Below are 16,469 nucleotides of genomic sequence, written 5' to 3' on the forward strand. Positions count from 1 at the left end.
TGGGGAAGTTCAGGGGCACTGGGTGGCTCAGTGGGTTAAAGCCTCTGCCTTAGGCTCAGGTCATGATCTCAGGGTCCTGGGATCGAGCCCCGCATCGGGCTCTCTGCTCAGCAGGGAGCCTGCTTCCCTCCTCTCTCTGCCTGTCTCTCTGCCTGCTTGTGATCTCTGTCAAATAAATAAAATCTTTAAAAATAAAATAAAATGGGGAAGTTCCCAGGGTCATGGGAGGGGGGAACCCAGACTCCTCACCATTTCCCACCAGATGCCCACATGGGCGTCCCACCAGACTGCCCCAGTTCTCAGGCTCAGGCCCCCGCTGGCCACTCAGCCCCCAGCTCTGGGAAGACAGCTGAGGCTGTGTCTGGGGCTAGAGTCAGGTTGGGGGTTATCTGGCGGTAGGTGGCGTGGGAGCACAGGCCCAGGACCCTGCCCCTTGGTCAGCTCAACCAGAGGGTGGGGGGAGGTAGTGAGAGCCGGGTAATGGAGAGAGACCGGAGAGGAGCCTCTGGCCCCCTGGGAGCCACCACCCTCAGGGCACTTTTCAGGGGGAGCCACCACCTGCCAGTTTGTCTGGCCCAGGAAGGCAGAAATGCAGTTTGTTTCTGCACACAGCCGGCACCCCTGGGCGACCGAGGGAGGGACCGAGCCGGGCCATCTTGAGCCCCCACCAGGCGGCCTCAAGGACTCAAGGAGTCCTCGAGGACTCGCGTGCTTCTGCCAAACAGGTCTGGCATCCCAGGGGGCTGCTCCCAAGAGCCTCAGGCCCGCCAGACCCGCGGCTGCAGGTCTGGGTGGGCGGGGCCGCTCTGTGTCCTCAGGGCGAGGCAGCAGCTGGGCGGGCCGCAGCGTCGGCCGTGCCAGGCTGCAGCCAGCCCCCAGCAGATGTGTGCTCCAGCTGAACGGGCATCTTTTATGCTCACCCTGGGAGCATGTCAGTCTGGGCAGGCCGCCAGAGCCCCGGGGCTGAGGCCGAGAGTGGGGAGGCGGCAGACCCACGGCCCAGCCTGAGGACCCACTGCGCTTGGAAGGGAGAAAGGCAGGCCTGGACCCTGTCACCTAGGGGGTCCTGGCCCCTCTCTGGGCCTTGGCGATCCTGTCCCCAGGTCCTGACGACTCCTCTCCACCCAACAGACCCCACCTCGGGCCAGACGGCCACCAGCTCCGTCTCTCCACTCCATCTTACCCCTTGCCGAGGGCACAGTACTCTTTTTGCATTGGTTCCACAAATGTTTATGAAGCACCTGACCCAGGGGCTGGGGTCTGGCCACCCGCACTCTGCTGACGGGAGAAGGGACGATCAACACCGTAAAGGTTACGTTCAACAGACCTCCTGCTATCCATCATCAGAAGGTGCTGCGCAATTCAGAGCCGGGGAAGGGATGAATAGGGTCGGGGGTGATGTCTGAGGGTGACCTGAGAAAAGGAGGGCTGGTGCCAGGAGTGCATTTGTGGGAAGACTTAGGCCAGCGGCATGCCCGTGCAAAGGCCCTGAGGCAGGACGGTGCCTGGCTTGTGGGAGAAGAAAGGATCTCAAGGTCCCAGGGGTGGGAGCAGGTGAGTACCCTCAGAGACAACAATCATGAAGCTATTGAACCGTGAGTCAGTTCACAATGGTCTGTTGCCTAAACGTGCTCTCAGACCCCTCACTAAACCCCAGGGGCGCCTGGGTGGCTCAGTCATTAGGCATCTGCCTTCCGTTCAGGTCACGATCTGAGTCCTCGGATCCCGAAATCCTCACTGGGCTCCGTGCTCGGTGGAAAGCCTGCTTCTCCCTCTCCCACTCCCCCTGCTTGTGTTCTCTGTGTCTCTGTCAAGTAAAAGGGAAGCGAGCGAGCGAGCCCAGGCCCTTCCTACCGTCTGGTTTGCCCCGTTCTTCCCCATTCCTGGGCCCCAGAAGAGGCTCTGGGGGCCCCTCCTGACCTCCCGGCTGCCCGGCTCCCCAGCCGCTCCTGGCCTTCATGAGCCTGCTTCCTTTCTAGTTGGGGCAAGTCCAGGTCAAAAGTCCCGAAGCCCCTCGAGTTTGGGGACCCTCTGGGTGAAAAACAGACCCGGAAGACAAAATAAGGCCATGGCCTGGTGACAGGTCCCAGTGTTCAAGCCTCAAGGGCGGCCTGGAGAGCCCACTGCCAGACTTGGGAGCCACAGGATGTCCCATCAGCCATGGTGACAGGTCAGAGGGCTTAGGTCTGAGAGCCACCGTGGTACAGGCCCAGCCCTGGCATCCTGCCCACGGTAGCGAGTGACCCCAGGCAGAGCAGCCCACCGCCTTGGCTTCATGCTGTCTGCACAACCAGGTCGGGGTCCCCAGCTCGGCTGACCTAGGGCTCACCAGACTTTCCCTTTCCTTACAGAGCTCACTGCCCTGGTAGGTGCAAGGATGGCGTGCGCGGACCCAGCTCCGATGACGCCCCAACACCCCCCGCACGTTGTTTCTGCTCCCTCTTCTGCTGCCGGGTGAGGCCCTCGTTGTAACGCAGGGGGTTCCCGGGGGGCTCCCGGTCTGGGTGGGGGGTCCCAGGGAAAGGCGGGCGGCCCTGCCTGTGGGCCCAGAGATGCCAGCGGACGCTTCCAAGTGCCCTTGTGCATCGGTGGACACCCCAGCCCTGCCTCCCTGCCCCCCCCCAGCCCCAAGTTGGGAGTCTCCAGATGCTGGTTCCGGAGCCTCCAAGCACTCGCCAAAGACGACCTCACCAAATCCTGTGACTCCCCCATCCCACTCTGGGGAAACCAGGGCGGCTTCAGCAGCCCTTGACAAGCTACCCCCACCCCACCCCCCAGCAGCAAGGGGCAGCACAGTGCTGTGCGCCACAGACGGACAGACGGACGGATGAGTACTTCTGGGCTTAAAGATGTACAAGGCTGTTTGGGAGTGACCCCATTTCTGCTCATTGTGTCCGTGTGAGGGGCACCTCTGGGTGGGGAGGGTCTCTTAGGGAAGGAGGACCAACAAGAGGTCAGCTGAGGTGGCCAGGCCTCACTCCCCGCATCACAGACCTGCTCAGCCACGCCTCTCCAGGGCCCAATGCTCTGCCTGCCAGAAGCCACCACACCTCCCTGAGCCCCTCCACCCTGTGCACCGGGGTGCAGCACAAGCGTGATGAACAAAGCCATGGCCTCTCAGGGGACACAGACCCCTAGCAACCCAATGCCCACCGCTCCGACTTTGAGGGAGGCGGCAGTTACACCCAAGCTCTGGGGCCCCCCAGCAGCGGCCCCAGCCAGGGACCAGCCCCTCTCCACGCCCCACCCTGACCAAGGCCAGCCCCCAACAGAGCCCCCGGCCCCAGCCAGGCCAGGGGTGCCCAGCCATGTTGCTAGTGCCCCCAAGGAGCCCCAGGCTTAGGGATGTTGGCGCAGGCTTGTCCAGCTGGGGGGTCGGCAGGGCCAGGCGGGTGCAACCCCAAAACCTCCGTAGAGGAGGGGCTCCCTGGGCCCTAAGCCCTGCTCAGTGGCTCACCTACAGCTCCCTCTGGTGACGGCGGGAGGGAAGAGCCAGAACGCAGCTCCCCCAGCTCTGGGGCCTTTAGCTCAGTTGGCACCCCCTAGGCTGTGGTGTGCATGGCTGCCATTCAAGGACCCCGCTCCGTCCACAGAAGCCCAGGGACAACACCCACAACTGGATGCAGCCGTCCTGGGGGCCATGCTGAAGCCTGGACCCAGTGGGGCCGGGCCGCGCCTCCTACCTGGGAGTCAAGACTGGTGGCTCAGAGGCCAAGCCTGTCTTCAACGTTTGTGGATTCGCTATGTTGGAGCTTTCCCCCAACATGAGATTTCACGCCCAAACCCTGCTTTCTGGCCTCCAGTCCTGCTGGAGGTCTGGGCTCATGTCCGGAGGGGAGGCGTACAGAGTCCCTCGGGCAGCAGGGTCTACCTGCCCGAGCCTGTTCCCTTCCCTGGAACAGCTTCCCCTCTAGTACCAGGCAGAAGGCCTGGCTGGCACCTGGTAAAAACCCCAGGTTTGGGGATATCTGCTCCCGCTAGAGCACGACCCAGCCTCTCAACCCTGTCCACATGGCCCTGTTTGCTCCAATGTCAGGCTGAGCTCAGCCAACAGAGACCCCCTTCTCCTGGGCACAAGGCTCAGGAGGGCCACCTGTCTTTCCAGGCCTCAGGCTCCCCTCCTGGGCTGGAGCAAAGTCCCCAGGGGCTAGCTCTGCTGGGGACACCTGCTAGGGCTCCCATGAGGTCCTGGCTGGCCCACAGCCCTCACAGGTTCCAGCCCAGGGCACGGGTGCAGGCACTGTGGGTACGAGTTGCCTGTCCCAGGGGGCCCAGCCCTGCTCTGGAGCACTCACAGGGCTCCTCATAAGTCCTCTGCATGCCCCCCCCGCCTGGCAACAAAGCTCCTGGCCAGCCTGTCAGCCCTGCCCCACCCCCAGGACCCCAAGTGCGCCACCCTGCGCCCCTGCTTGCTCTCCTGGAAGACCCGGTCGGCGCGTGTAGAAGCTGGAGGAGAAAGAGACAGGTCAGCTTTTCTTTATTGGTGAGCAGGCGGGTGGTGGGCCAGTCAGGATGCTGGTGAGCAGCTGGGGAGGGGGCTTTGCAGCCACGGCCGCCGGCAGGTGCACGGAGGGCCGGGGAGGGCCCAGTGGGCCTGCCAGCAGCTGCACAACACAGACCCGAGGCGCCGCGTCAGCAAAGCTCCAGATGCACCGGGCATGACCTGCAACCTTTCACAGAGGGTCCCAACATGGCCCAGCAGCTGTAGGAGGGAGCGCCCCAGAGAAAGGCCAGTGTGCCCTTCTCAACCCCCACTACAGGACAGATGGCTAAATGCCCGAGGGACAGCGAGGGGACGGGTTGTGGGGACAGGGGAACAGGGAGGGGACAGGTGGGCAGGGGCAGCTGAGGGGCGGGCCGAGGACAGGAGTCTCGCAGGAAGCTCACGGCTCCCCCGAGGCACTCACAAATCTTTAAAAAGGAAAAACAAGACCCCTAAGGAAGGAATTCTATGTGTAGAAAACCCTAGTTTAAAAAAGAAAGAAACGCTGTGATCTGACCCGCGGTGTGTGTGGTCTGCTTCCGCGGGGCAGGTCTCCTCTGAGAGAAGAACGCGCGTCTGCCAACACCAGGCGCGGAGCTGCTCCAGGCGGAGGCTGGCCGCTGCAGGGGCGGGCGGGGCTCTCAGAACCGGAGGCCTGCGGGGGCCCCGCTCCCCGCGCCCCGCTCCCCGCGCCCCGGCCGAGCCTCACCTCAGTTGGCGTTCCTCTGGCGCACCTTCTTGCCCTTGTCGTTCACCGGCCCGCTGCTCTTCCTGGGGTAGGAGGGCAGGCCTCTGGTCGCTCGGGAGGCCCCACGGAGGCCCCACGGCTCCCACTGTCCGACGGCCCGCACAGGGCCCCCGCCCCGCCCCGCCCCGCCCGACCCCCAGACTTACAGCGGTGCGGCGCCCGCGTCCTCATCTGCGCCGGTGTGCAGCCACATGCAAGAGGACAGGCCGTCAGAAGTGGCGTCGCACCAGGCCCCCGCAGGGCCCTCAGCGACCCCGACCGCAGAGACAGGCAGGGAGCCCGCCCCCGGGACGCACCCGCAGAGCACAGGGTCTGCACCAGGTCAGGAACCAGATCGCTGCCACAGCCCGTCGGCGGGGGACGCCCACCCACTGAGAGCCCCGTGACAGAGGCCAGAGAGTCCCCAGCCGGGGACCCTCACCCCACAGCACCCTCCTCTGTCCGGAGCTCCTGGACAGCGGCCCCTCCCCAACCCCAAGCCTACAGGAGCAGAGGGCGCACGGCTCACCGTCCAGGACCTCATCCGGCTTCCGCCGCTTCTCGTAGATGAAGATGACCGTGACCAGCACCAGCACCTCGGCCACGATGCCCAGGAAGGGCCAGAGCGCAGCAAAGCGGTTGCGCACGCGCAGCGTGATGACGGCCTGGCCGGTGCCCTCAGGGCTGGTGCCATTGCACGCGTAACTGCCGGGGTCCGCCTCCAGGTCCAGGTTGGCGATGTGCAGCTCCGTCTTGGTCTCCGACGAGATCACCAAGTACTTGCTCTGGGAGCCGTTGCTGATGACCTGGGGGCAGGGGGACCTTGTAGGCGCGCAGGCAGAGGCCAAGGCTAAGGTCAGCCCCCCCGCCCCGCCCCCCTCTCTCACCTCCCCCGAGCTCTCCATCTTGTACCACACCCACTCGCGGACCGGGGGAAAGGAGTCGGACTTGCAGCCCAGCACCACCGTCTCCCGCTCTGTGCCGTGTTCTGACCTCTTCACGGCCTTGATGTTGGGGGGTCCTACGGGGGAGACCGAGCAAGGCAGGGGCCTGAGCCCACGCTCCGCGGCCTCCCCAGCAGGCCTTGCTGGGCGGGCGGGCAGCGTCGCCCCCACCCCCGGGGGTGCCCGGCCCTGCCGAGCTCACCCTTCAACTGGATGCTGGTCCTGCCCGCGAGCTCTGGGAGGAAGATGCACGAGTACTCCCCGGAGCGCTCCCCCAAGTCCACTCTGTGAGCAGACACACGGCCGTGAGCGGGCCCCACGCGGGGCACCGACCCTTCCCGAGTACAGCTCACGCCGCAGGGGGCTCCCAGCAGAGTCAGGGCCAGGAGCAGTCGGGGGTCACCGTCGGGAGCACAGGGAACCGGTACCCCCTCCCTGACTGGCGGCCTGCTTCCGTGCGTCTCTGTGCCCAGCCACCCCAGAAACCACCAACAGGACCCTGCTTCTAGGGTTGGGCCTTCCTGACCAAGACAAGGCCTCAAAGCAGGGTGCCCTGGAGTGCCTGAGGCCTCAGGGAGGCCAGGGAGGGGAGACCTCAGGCTGGGCAGCACCCAAGTCTGCCCGCCCACACGAGCCAGCACCCTGGGGAGAGCAGGGAAGGGTCTCGGAGGCCGACCCACATTCAGACCCCTCGGCCATCTCACAGCCAGGGGGTGCGTGCGGAGCTTGTGCCTAGGATCTGTCCAGAGCGACCCCACCGGCTGAAACCTTCGTTCCGACTGACCAGAGGGGCCACTGGCGCGACGCCACAGCGGAGCCAGTGGGGCGAAGGAAGGGGGCTGGGGGCGGCAGCTCTGCAGGCGCCGGGGCTAACCCGCCCCTGGGCCCCACTCACTCGAACTCCGTCTTCAGGTCGGGCAGGGAGTCCTCCTTGAGCACCTTGCCGCCCCTCACCCAGCGGTGGCCGGTGACCGCAGTGGTGCTGCTGTTCAGGGTGCAGGTAAGACGCGTCTTGGAGCCCGTGTCATCGATGGAAGTCCAGATGTGGCTCACTGGGGGCCACAGGACAGGACGTGAGCGAAGGGATCAGGGCAAGAAAGGACCCAAACCGAGGGCCCCAAGCTGCCTGCCCAGGGGCCCCGGGGCCCGCCTGCAACAGCCCAGCCACTGCAGGCCCGGAGGAGAGGCCACAAGCCTGAAACACAGCTGGCTCCTTCCGCGGTGCCGGAGGGGCCACGGGGCTCACCACGGAGGGCTCGGGGCAGCTTCCTGTCAGGAGACAAATCAGCTGGCAGGGGCGGGTGTGGGAGAAGCCCGTGACAGACCGCCGGTTCCAGCCCCAGCACACACCTGAAATTTCCTTTTCTAAAAGGTAGATCTAGGGACAACTGGGGGGGCTCAGTCAGTTGGGCGTCCTGTCTTCAGCTCAGGTCATGACCCCGGGGTCCTGGGACGGAGCCCCGCCGCACCCGGCCCTGCCCAGAGGGAGCCTGCTTCGCCCCCTCTGCCCCTTTCCGGCGCTCCTCGCGCGCTCTCTCAGACAGACACAGAAGATCTTTAAAAATTAGAAAGAAAGGAAACAACCCGAAAAGGCAGCAGGCCACCTTTACGGGAGGGTGACCTCGGCGGGGAGGCTTTCTCCCGTGCCTGGCTGGCAGGACTCGGGTACCCCAGTCCTCCCGTGGGCGGACAGCTCCCCTCGCTGGCCCCCCGGGAACTGCACACACACAGCCCTGGGCTTCTCACCCGCGCTCCCACTGCGGAGGGGGCTTTGTGGGAGGAGGCTGGACCGAAGGCCACTGTGGACGGGACACAGGTCCTGGACCCCCATGAGGCGGACAGGAACTGCAGAGGCCCCTCCCCCACCCCGTGGGCCCCCGAGAACATACGGGTACACACACCGACACATGCGTGTGCACCACGTGTGCCGCACACGAGCGCCCAGCTTCAGCCACCAGGCCTTGAGGGCTTTGGCCTTTCTGCTCGGGGGCAAGGCAGCACACCCCCAAGGTCCTGGCGACAGGTGGGCCTTTGTGTCCGCCCACCGGGGGTGGCCTGCAGGCCGTCCGCAGGACTCCGACGGCCCAGCGACCAGCAGACGGGGGCGGGAAGCCCCGAGAGGGCTGTCCCCCGAGTCTACAGAAGGGTCCCCTCTCAGACAGCGGCATTTCTCAGGAGTCACGATTTCCCAAGATTGCAAAACCAGCCGCTGGGAGTGGTGAGTCAGGGCAGGAAGTGAGGCCCGAGGCGGCCCTCCCCCCAGACAGGGCCGCCTCTCTCTCTGAAGCCTCAGGACCCACGGCTGCACCCGTCCCCTCAGCCACGGGCCGAGAACGGTTCCGTCAGATCGGTCCCAGCGGCACCCTGCCTCCCTGGGAGACGAGGACGTGGCCCGAACCTCACAGGCTTGGGGGCTTCTCCCAGCGAGGAGCAGGCACCCCACTCTGAGAGGCCAAGGCAGCCCCCCCCCAACACACACACGATGTCTGGGGAACCACAGGCTAACACTCCTGCCCTGCCCGAGGGTCACCCACGGCAGGGGCCCCCACCTGGCCTGGCAGATGGGAGGGGCACCCCCGGGAATTCCCAGGGGCGGGGGAACGAACGAGAGAGAGGGGCCAAAGAGTCAAAACTCGGTTTTGTGACCGCGAGCCTCGTTTCCAAGTCAAGTCACCTTCATCTAAAAACAGCCGCCCCTCCTCCACGCCCTGCGGCAGCCGGGCAGGGCACTGGGCCAGGCGGGCCTTATGGTAAACAGCCCAGGAGCAGGACGAGGCCGCCGGCAACCCCCCCTCCCCACCCACCTCCACCGCCTGCTCAGGTAGGAGGAGCGAGAGAACATTTCTGGGACGCCAGCCACAGGCTCCGGCTCCGCACCCGCTCCGCCCACCCCCTGCACTTCGCCGGCCGGCGGCTCCAGCTCGCCTCCCCACAGGGGCTCTGAGGAGGCCCGTCAGCAGCAGGCAGGACCGGCCAGCCTGTACCCCAACCAGGCCGAGGGGACCCAGGACCCAGGACAGTCCCAGAGCGCGCCCTGTCCGGCAGCCTCAGCTGACGTGGGTGCCCGCCTGGCAGACCCCCTGCGGGCACAGTCCCCTGAACAAAGTCTCTGGGAAGCTGTGACCCAGGCAGGAGGCGAACAGGTATGCGCGCGTTTCTGAGTCCCCGGAGGGAGACGCCAGAGCTGAGAAAGGAGGCGGCGCCTGTGGGGCTCGCTGGGCGAAGCGTCTGCCTTCAGTCCAGGTCCTGGTTTTGGGGTCCTGGGACTCAGCAGCGGGGAGCCTGCTTCTCCCTCTGTCTGCCCCTGCCCACCCCTGCTTATGCTCTCTCTCAAATAAGTAAATCAACAAAATCTTAAAAAGGTTAGGAAGAGCCACAGATGCAGATCCCAGGTGGACCCAGACGCCCCCAGACACGAGGAGCTCCCCCACGTGGGAGAGGGCAGGGGTCCTCCAGCCTCCCTGGCAGAGCCCAGCGGATGGAACCCAGGAATGAGGTGGAGGGGCAAGCCCGGGGGCTGCGCCCCCGGCAGAGAGAGTAAACCAAGAGTCCCCACCCCCTGCCGGCGTGGGCACCTCCAGCGCCGGCCGCGATCTGCGAAGGCTCGACTGGCAGCCTCTTCCGCAGGCATCTGGCCCGCGGGCTCCTGTCCGAGTCCTCCAGAGACCCGCTGGCCGGCCGGCAGCCGGTGTGCCTGGCAGGGGCATTCCATAAACTGGAGGCGGCCAGCTGAGACCGGCCGGTGGGTCAGCCGCGAGGGCCCGAAGCTCCTCCAAGAGGCCCGCGGGCTGCTGCCAGCCTCCAGCGCTCCGGCCCCCCCACCCCCGGACCCTGCTCCCGAGGGCCCTCCGGGGAGACCGTTCCCCCAGAACCCAGCGGAGGGCCCACAGGAAGCCCACCTCTACCGGGAAGACACAGGCTGTCCCGCTTCCCCCGCAGACACGCCAGAACCCGGGCTGCAGCGCGCGCCCCGAACCACGTCGCCCACCCGCAAGCCGCGGCCCCTCCCGGGAAGAGCTCCGGGGCACACGCGCGTCCGAGGCTAAGACCGGCGCGCCCGACACTCCCGCTCCGACCCGGGCCGCCCAGGCGACCTCACGGCGACCTTGGCCCCCGTGCCCGCCCCCCACCCCGGCCTCGGCCTCCGTTTCCTGCAAAACGCGGCCTCCGCGCCCCGAGGTCGGACAGAAACCCGAAGCGGCGGAGCGCGGCGGCTTCCCCCCAAGGGCTCCGGCGTCCGGGCCGCAGCGGGCGCAGGGGCCTCCCCAGGGCGCGACTCGGGACCCAAATCCTGCCAGGAATGACGACCCCCGCGGGCCCGGAGACCACCGGCCCCGGCCGAGGCGACCCCCGCGCGTCCCCTCGAGCACCACGGGGGCGCCCCGGGCCCGGGACGACGGCGGGCTCCGCTCCAGGCTTCGGCGAGGCCGCGCGGGGGTCCCCTCGGCCGGGCACCGCCGGCTCCCCGCGTAGGGCGCCCGGGGTCAGGGACCCCCGCCCCCTCCAGCGCCCCCGGCCCCGCCCCCACCCGCGACGGGCCGGACGCTCACCCGCCCCGCAGCCGACCTCGGCGCCCAGCAGCGCCAGCGCCAGCACCACGAGCCGCGGCGCCGCCATGTCACCACCGTCCGCGCTGTCCCCGCCGCCAACCGTCGCCCGCGGCGCTATAAGAACCCGAGAGAGTGCCGGGCGCGCGCTCGCCGGGCGACGTCGAGGTGCGGGGACGCGCACGGCACGGCGGCCTCCCCCCGCCCCTCCGCGCAAGCGCGCCGACGCACGTGCGCACGCGCCGGAGCGAGCGGGCGCCTGCAGCGGCCCACGTGACCCCTGGCCCCCGCCCCCCCCGTCCTGGGGCCGGGGCTGCGTTGCTAGGAAACGGGGGCGGCGCCAGCGGGGACTGCGCCGGGCCCCTCCTCCCTTTCTTCGGCCCGGCAGAGTGTGACGTCAGAACAGAGGCGTGTCCCCGCCGGGGCTCGAGGTCCCCGCCGGCGAGTTTGCGTGTCTGGGCGCGACACGGACGAGGAGAGCCGGCGCGGGGCGCGGGGCGCGGGGGCGGGCGGGGACCCCGCGGGCAGGTGGGACGCGCGTCCGGGGCTGCGCGGGCCGCCGGCCGAGCGGGCGGGGGGAGCCCGGTCGCCGCTCGGTGTCGCGTGCGGGGTCCGCGGGCGCGTGCGGGGCGCCCCAGCCGGCTCTGCCGCTCCTCGTCCGCAGCGCGTCCCGCCCGACGCTCGTCGCTCCTTCCTGGGGTGCTCAGACTCGACGCCTGAAAGGTTCCGCGGCGCCGCGGGGAGGGGGCAGGAGCGGGGGGCGGCGGGGAGCGCGGGGCTCGATCCGGGACCGGCGACCACGGCCCGGGCCTAAGGCAGACGCCGGACGCCGGAGCCACCCGGGCGCCCCGAAGAGTTTATTCGTAGTAATAGTCGTAAGCTCGGGGCGCCGGGGTGGCCCGGGTCATGGTCCCGGGGTCCTGGGGTCCGGCCCCGCCTCGGGCTCCCTGCTCCGCGGGGAGCTGCTTCTCCCTCTGCCACTCCCGCCGCTCGTGGTCCTTCTCTCGCGGTGTGTCTCCGTCAAATAAGTAAAACCGTTTAAAAAATAAAATGATCTGGGCGCCTGGGTGGCTCAGTGGGTTAAGCCACTGCCTTCGGCTCAGGTCATGATCTCAGGGTCCTGGGATCGAGTCCCGCATCGGGCTCTCTGCTCAGCAGGGAGCCTGCTTCCTCCTCTCTCTCTCTGCCTGCCTCTCTGCCTACTCGTGATCTGTCTGTCAAATAAATGAATAAAATCTTAAAAAAAAATAAAAATAAAAAATAAAATGAGCTCTACACCCAACGTGGGGCTCGAACTCACAACCCTGGGATCAAGAGTTGCGTGCTCTACCAACCCAGCCAGACGGACACCACTATAACAAATATTTTACTTTTTCTAATTTTTTTTTTTTTAAGCTTTTATTTACTTATTCATGGGGAGACAGGGGCGGGCAGAGGGAGAAGCAGCTCCCCGCTGAGCAGGGAGCCCGATGCGGGGCTGGATCCCAGGGCCCCGGGACCATGACCCGAGCCAAAGGCGGACACTTCACCGACTGAGCCACCCAGGTGCCCCACAAAATACTTTTTTAAATAAGAAAATAATTTCAAATAAAAATAAGGTAGTGTCGGGGCGCCTGGGTGGCTCAGCGGGTTAAGCCGCTGCCTTCCGCTCAGGTCATGGTCTCAGGGTCCTGGGATCGAGTCCCGCATCGGGCTCTGCTCGGCAGGGAGCCTGCTTCCCCTCTCTCTCTGCCTGCCTCTCTGCCTCCTTGTGATCTCTCTCAATAAATCTCTCTCAAATAAAATATTAAAAAAAAAAATAAGGTAGTATAATCTTCATGACCTACAGTTAGGCAGTGGTTCTTATAAATGACACCAAAAGATTGATCAACAATAAAATATTAAAAACTTTGTGCTTCAAAGAACACCAAGAAGAAAGTGAAAAAACAACGCATAGAATGGGAGAAAATATTGGCAAATCGTGTCTGATGAGGGACATCTAGAATATGCAGAGGACACTTACAACCTCATTTAAGATAAGGACAAACAACCCAATTTAAAAATGGACAAATGGGGCGCCTGGGTGGCTCAGTTGTTAAAGCCTTGCCTTCCGCTCAGGTCATTATCTGGGTCTTAGGATCGAGCCTCACATCGGGCTCTCTGCTCAGCTGGGAGCCTGCCTCCTCCTCCTCTCTCTCTCTCTGCCTGCCTCTCTGCCTGCTTGTGATCTCTGTCAAATAAATAAAAATCTTTAAAATAAATAAATAAAAATGGACAAAGGATCTGAATACAACACTTCTCCAAAGACCCACAAAAAGGCACTAAGCCAATGAAATGAAGCTTGCCGACCCGCGCCGTCTGGGTACGCAACAAGTCAAGGCCACAGGGAGGCCCTATCCACAGCAACCAGGCAGGACGCTGTGATCAGAAGGAAACTCACAGGGGCACCTGGGTGGCTCAGTCAAGTCTCTGTCTTAAGTCTCTGTCTTCAGGTCATGGTCTCAGGGTCCCGGGATCAGTCCTGGGATTGAGCCCCACATCTCTGCTCAGCAGAGAGCCTGCTTCCCAGCTCCTGCTTGCTTCTCTGCCTACTTGTGACCTCTATCCGTCAAATAAATAAAATATATTTTTTTAAGATTTTATTTATTTGACAGACAGAGATCCCAAGCAGGCAGAGAGGCAGGCAGAGAGAGGAGGAAGCAGGCTCCCCGCTGAGCAGAGAGCCCGATGCGGGGCTTGATCCCAGGACCCTGAGATCATGACCCGAGCTGAAGGCAGAGGCTTTAACCCACTGAGCCACCCAGGCACCCCAATAAATAAAATCTTCAAAAAAAAAAAAAGAAAAGAAAAAGGAAGGAAACTCACAGGGGTGGGGCATGAAGAACCAAACCCTCACCCAGGGCAGGGAGGGAAAGAGACCGAAGACGCCCCAGCAGTTCCTGGAAAGGCTGAGCCCACAGTTCCCGTGTCCCGGGTGTGCACGTGCGAACACTGGCGCCGGCACTCCCGCAGACCTGCAGGCCCACAGCCCCATGGCGTGCCTCTCTTGTTTTCCTGGTCATTTTTAAAAACCGCAGACACAAGAGAAGCTCTGAAAAATCAAGAAGTCACCTTTTTGCCAGAGACACAAGGGAAAGCCCAGCGGCCAGCTCTCTGCCTCACGGGGCCAGACATCCTGCAGCCTTTCCCCGTCCACCTCCCCTAGCAGACTCCCCCCCCACCCCACCCCAGCATCTGCTTTCGGCTCTAGCTGGAGGTAGTATTTAAGGGGATGCTTCAGTTATCCGGAGCGTTTCTCCATGGCCCTTCGTGTGTCCCATGCACTGTACCTGTTACTGGACTTTTGTTTCCTGCTCATCTGTTTTATGTCCACTTAATGATTCGACCTGCCAAAGCCCCAACCTAGAAGGGAAGCAGGGGAAGTTCTCTGCCCCCCGTGGGTGAGGGAGGGCTCCTTTAGATCTGGGCTGGGCGGCTTCCTGAGTCTGTGATGTCCAGAGCGGCCCCAAGGCGAGGGCAAGCCTGCGGACCACAGGGCGGGCTCGGGGAGGCAGCGACCCGGCAGGCGGGAGGCCAGGCAGAGGCGGAATGGGCTATGGCGAGCTCTGGAGGAGAGAGGCGCCGGGTCCTGCTGCTGAAGGGGCTCTGCCCTCCGGAGACTCTCCCGCAGCACCTGGGAGCCTCAGGAAGGCCAGAAGCCCCAGCCTGGGGGCCGTGGGGTGGACAGAAGGGGGCCGAGAGCTACGTGCAGAATGACGAGGAAAGCAGCCAGCTGGCTTCCAGTCCCTCCGGCCTGGGTGGAAGTCCGTGGCCCCCGTCCTGCCCTCGCCGGGCTGGGCGGGGACAGATCTCGTGGGAAGTATTCCGGCCGCGGGGCGGTCTCTGCACCTGTTTGCACGATGTGGCTGTGCCTCCCCCAAGACCCAGCGTTCTGGCCCCCCTCCCTGGGGCTGAAGACTTCCAGGATCATTCCAGCAAGGGTGGCCAGATTTAGCAAATAAAAATGAATTTGAATTTCAGATTTTAAAAAAATCCGTGATTTGTATTTTTTAAGATTTTATTTATTTGACAGAGAGATAGAAATCACAAGTAGACAGAGAGGCAGGCAGAGAGAGAGAGGACGAAGCAGGCTCCCCGCGGAGCAGAGAGCCCTACGTGGGGCCCGATCCCAGGACCCTGGGATCATGACCTGAGCCGAAGGCAGAGGCTTTAACCCACTGAGCCACCCAGGCGGCCGAAATCCGTGAATTTTAAAGTGTAAGCCTATCCCATGCAGTATCTGGGGTAGACTTACATTAAAATGTACCTGTTCTGTATCTGAAACTCAGGTGTAAGGGGGTGTCCTTCCACCTGGCATCTCTGACCTGCCCCAAAGCAGCCCAGTACCGTCACCTGTCGTCATCCCTCGCTGCCCTGGTCACTCTGACCTCGTGGCCAGCCCAAGCTCCTTGCCTCCTGCGCTGGCCTCCCGCCTGCCCGCCGGTGCGTGGCGGGGAGGACCAAGGGCCACTCCTGCGGCCCGCAGGTGCCCCTCCTTGCTCCGCCCCCCGCCGGGGCCTCGGACGCAGGCTCCCTGTCTGGGAGGGGCCCAGATTCCAGATCGGGACGTCTCCCTCCCACAGAACTGCAAGGAGACAGGCCCTCCTCTCTGGTCTGTCTCTGCCGCTTTGGTCTGGGGATGGCAAGAAGCCCAGGCCCTGCTGACCCTCAGGACTGGGCACCCCAGGCCCTTGACTCCAGCGTCTCTGGCCCTGTGTCCTGCCTTGGAGTCCTGGGCAGGCCGTGCCAGGCTGTGTGGCGCTGCTGGCTCCCTCCTCGTCCCTACGCTGGCCGCCTCCGGGCGGAGGCCTCTCCTGGCCTGTCTCAGACGCCCTATAACCAGGAGGCCACCCCCACCTGGTCCACTGCCTTCTGCTTTTTCTTAGAAAACGTCTCCAATTCACGGAGCAGGAGAGAGAAGCGGACGTTAGATTTCCGTTCTGTCACTCCCATCTGTCCGGGGCTACAGTGTCCCCGCTGAGTTTTTAGGTGCATTTTTCTGAAAGGGGGAGCTTTGAAATCCAGACCTCTCCAGGTCTTCATCCAGAACCCTGAGAGGGGTTTGGGCAAAGGGGGCTTGTCGTCTGCTGCGTGTTCTAGAGAGATGGCTGGGCCACCGAGGGGGAGGGGGCCCGGGAGAATCCGCAGTGGGAATGGGCAGAGGACAGGGTGTCAGTGGCCTGAGTGGTGCCCCCCAGAACCTGTGAATGGGGCCTCATTTGGAAAAAGGGTCTTGAGATGAGCTCGTCCTGGATCGAGGGGACCCTAACCCAACGACTGGTGTCCTTCTAAGAGGTGCAAGACGAGAGACACAGACACCCAGAAGAGACAGGCTGGGAAGAGGGAGCAGACCCGGGAGGGATGCGGCCACAGGTCGAGGGACCACGCCTGGAGCTCAGGAGCTGGAAGGGCCAGAAGATTACTCCCCTGAGGCTGCAGCGGGCGCACAGGCCAGCCCTCCTCAATGTTGGACTTTCGGCCCCAGAGCTGTTGGAGCATGATTTCTGTTTTGCTTTGTTACTGCTGGCCACGGGCCAGGGAGCTGCTGCAAATCCCACACCTCCCTCCATGTGGACTTGATGGCAGTGGGGCTGGGGCTGGACCACCCGGGGGTGCGCAGGGGAGCTGAGCCGGGGAGGCCCCCTGGGGTGTGCCCAGCCTGCGAGGGGGTTCAGCCTGTCAGCTCCGGGGCACTTCACCGCTTAAGTGATATTTTCTCCGGAAAGATGGCCGCTGCCCCCACTCACTGA

The 16,469-nt window shown here is 64.3% G+C and overlaps 1 protein-coding gene and 1 long non-coding RNA gene across 3 annotated transcripts in view; both read right to left on the reverse strand.

Annotated features, from left to right (window-relative positions):
• BSG (basigin (Ok blood group)) overlaps positions 1–10,936 on the reverse strand; it is a 61,153-nt gene extending 50,217 nt beyond the window's left edge. The window contains exons 1-8 of one of the 2 annotated variants that reach the window (XM_082738165.1): positions 10,705–10,936; positions 7,050–7,206; positions 6,357–6,439; positions 6,098–6,231; positions 5,740–6,016; positions 5,378–5,402; positions 5,193–5,254; positions 4,461–5,103 (exon numbers count right to left, since the gene is read on the reverse strand). In XM_082738165.1, the coding sequence (XP_082594291.1) occupies positions 5,194–5,254; positions 5,378–5,402; positions 5,740–6,016; positions 6,098–6,231; positions 6,357–6,439; positions 7,050–7,206; positions 10,705–10,771 (804 nt within the window). In that variant the 5' untranslated portion in view covers positions 10,772–10,936 and the 3' untranslated portion in view covers positions 4,461–5,103; position 5,193. Of the gene's footprint in view, positions 1–4,460; positions 5,104–5,192; positions 5,255–5,377; positions 5,403–5,739; positions 6,017–6,097; positions 6,232–6,356; positions 6,440–7,049; positions 7,207–10,704 lie in introns of those variants that run through there. The other variant, XM_082738166.1, reaches the window with a different exon arrangement.
• Positions 10,937–13,048: 2,112 nt separating this feature from the next.
• LOC309868403 lies at positions 13,049–14,615 on the reverse strand. Its single transcript, XR_014313685.1, has 2 exons — positions 14,083–14,615; positions 13,049–13,771 (listed from the first exon to the last, which is right to left on the reverse strand). It is a non-coding gene; the product is annotated as an uncharacterized lncRNA (long non-coding RNA).
• Between the last annotated feature and the right edge of the window lie 1,854 nt (positions 14,616–16,469).

The sequence above is a fragment of the Mustela nivalis genome (genome assembly GCF_964662115.1).
Source record: "Mustela nivalis genome assembly, chromosome: 1".
In the NCBI taxonomy this organism is placed as follows: domain Eukaryota; kingdom Metazoa; phylum Chordata; class Mammalia; order Carnivora; family Mustelidae; genus Mustela; species Mustela nivalis.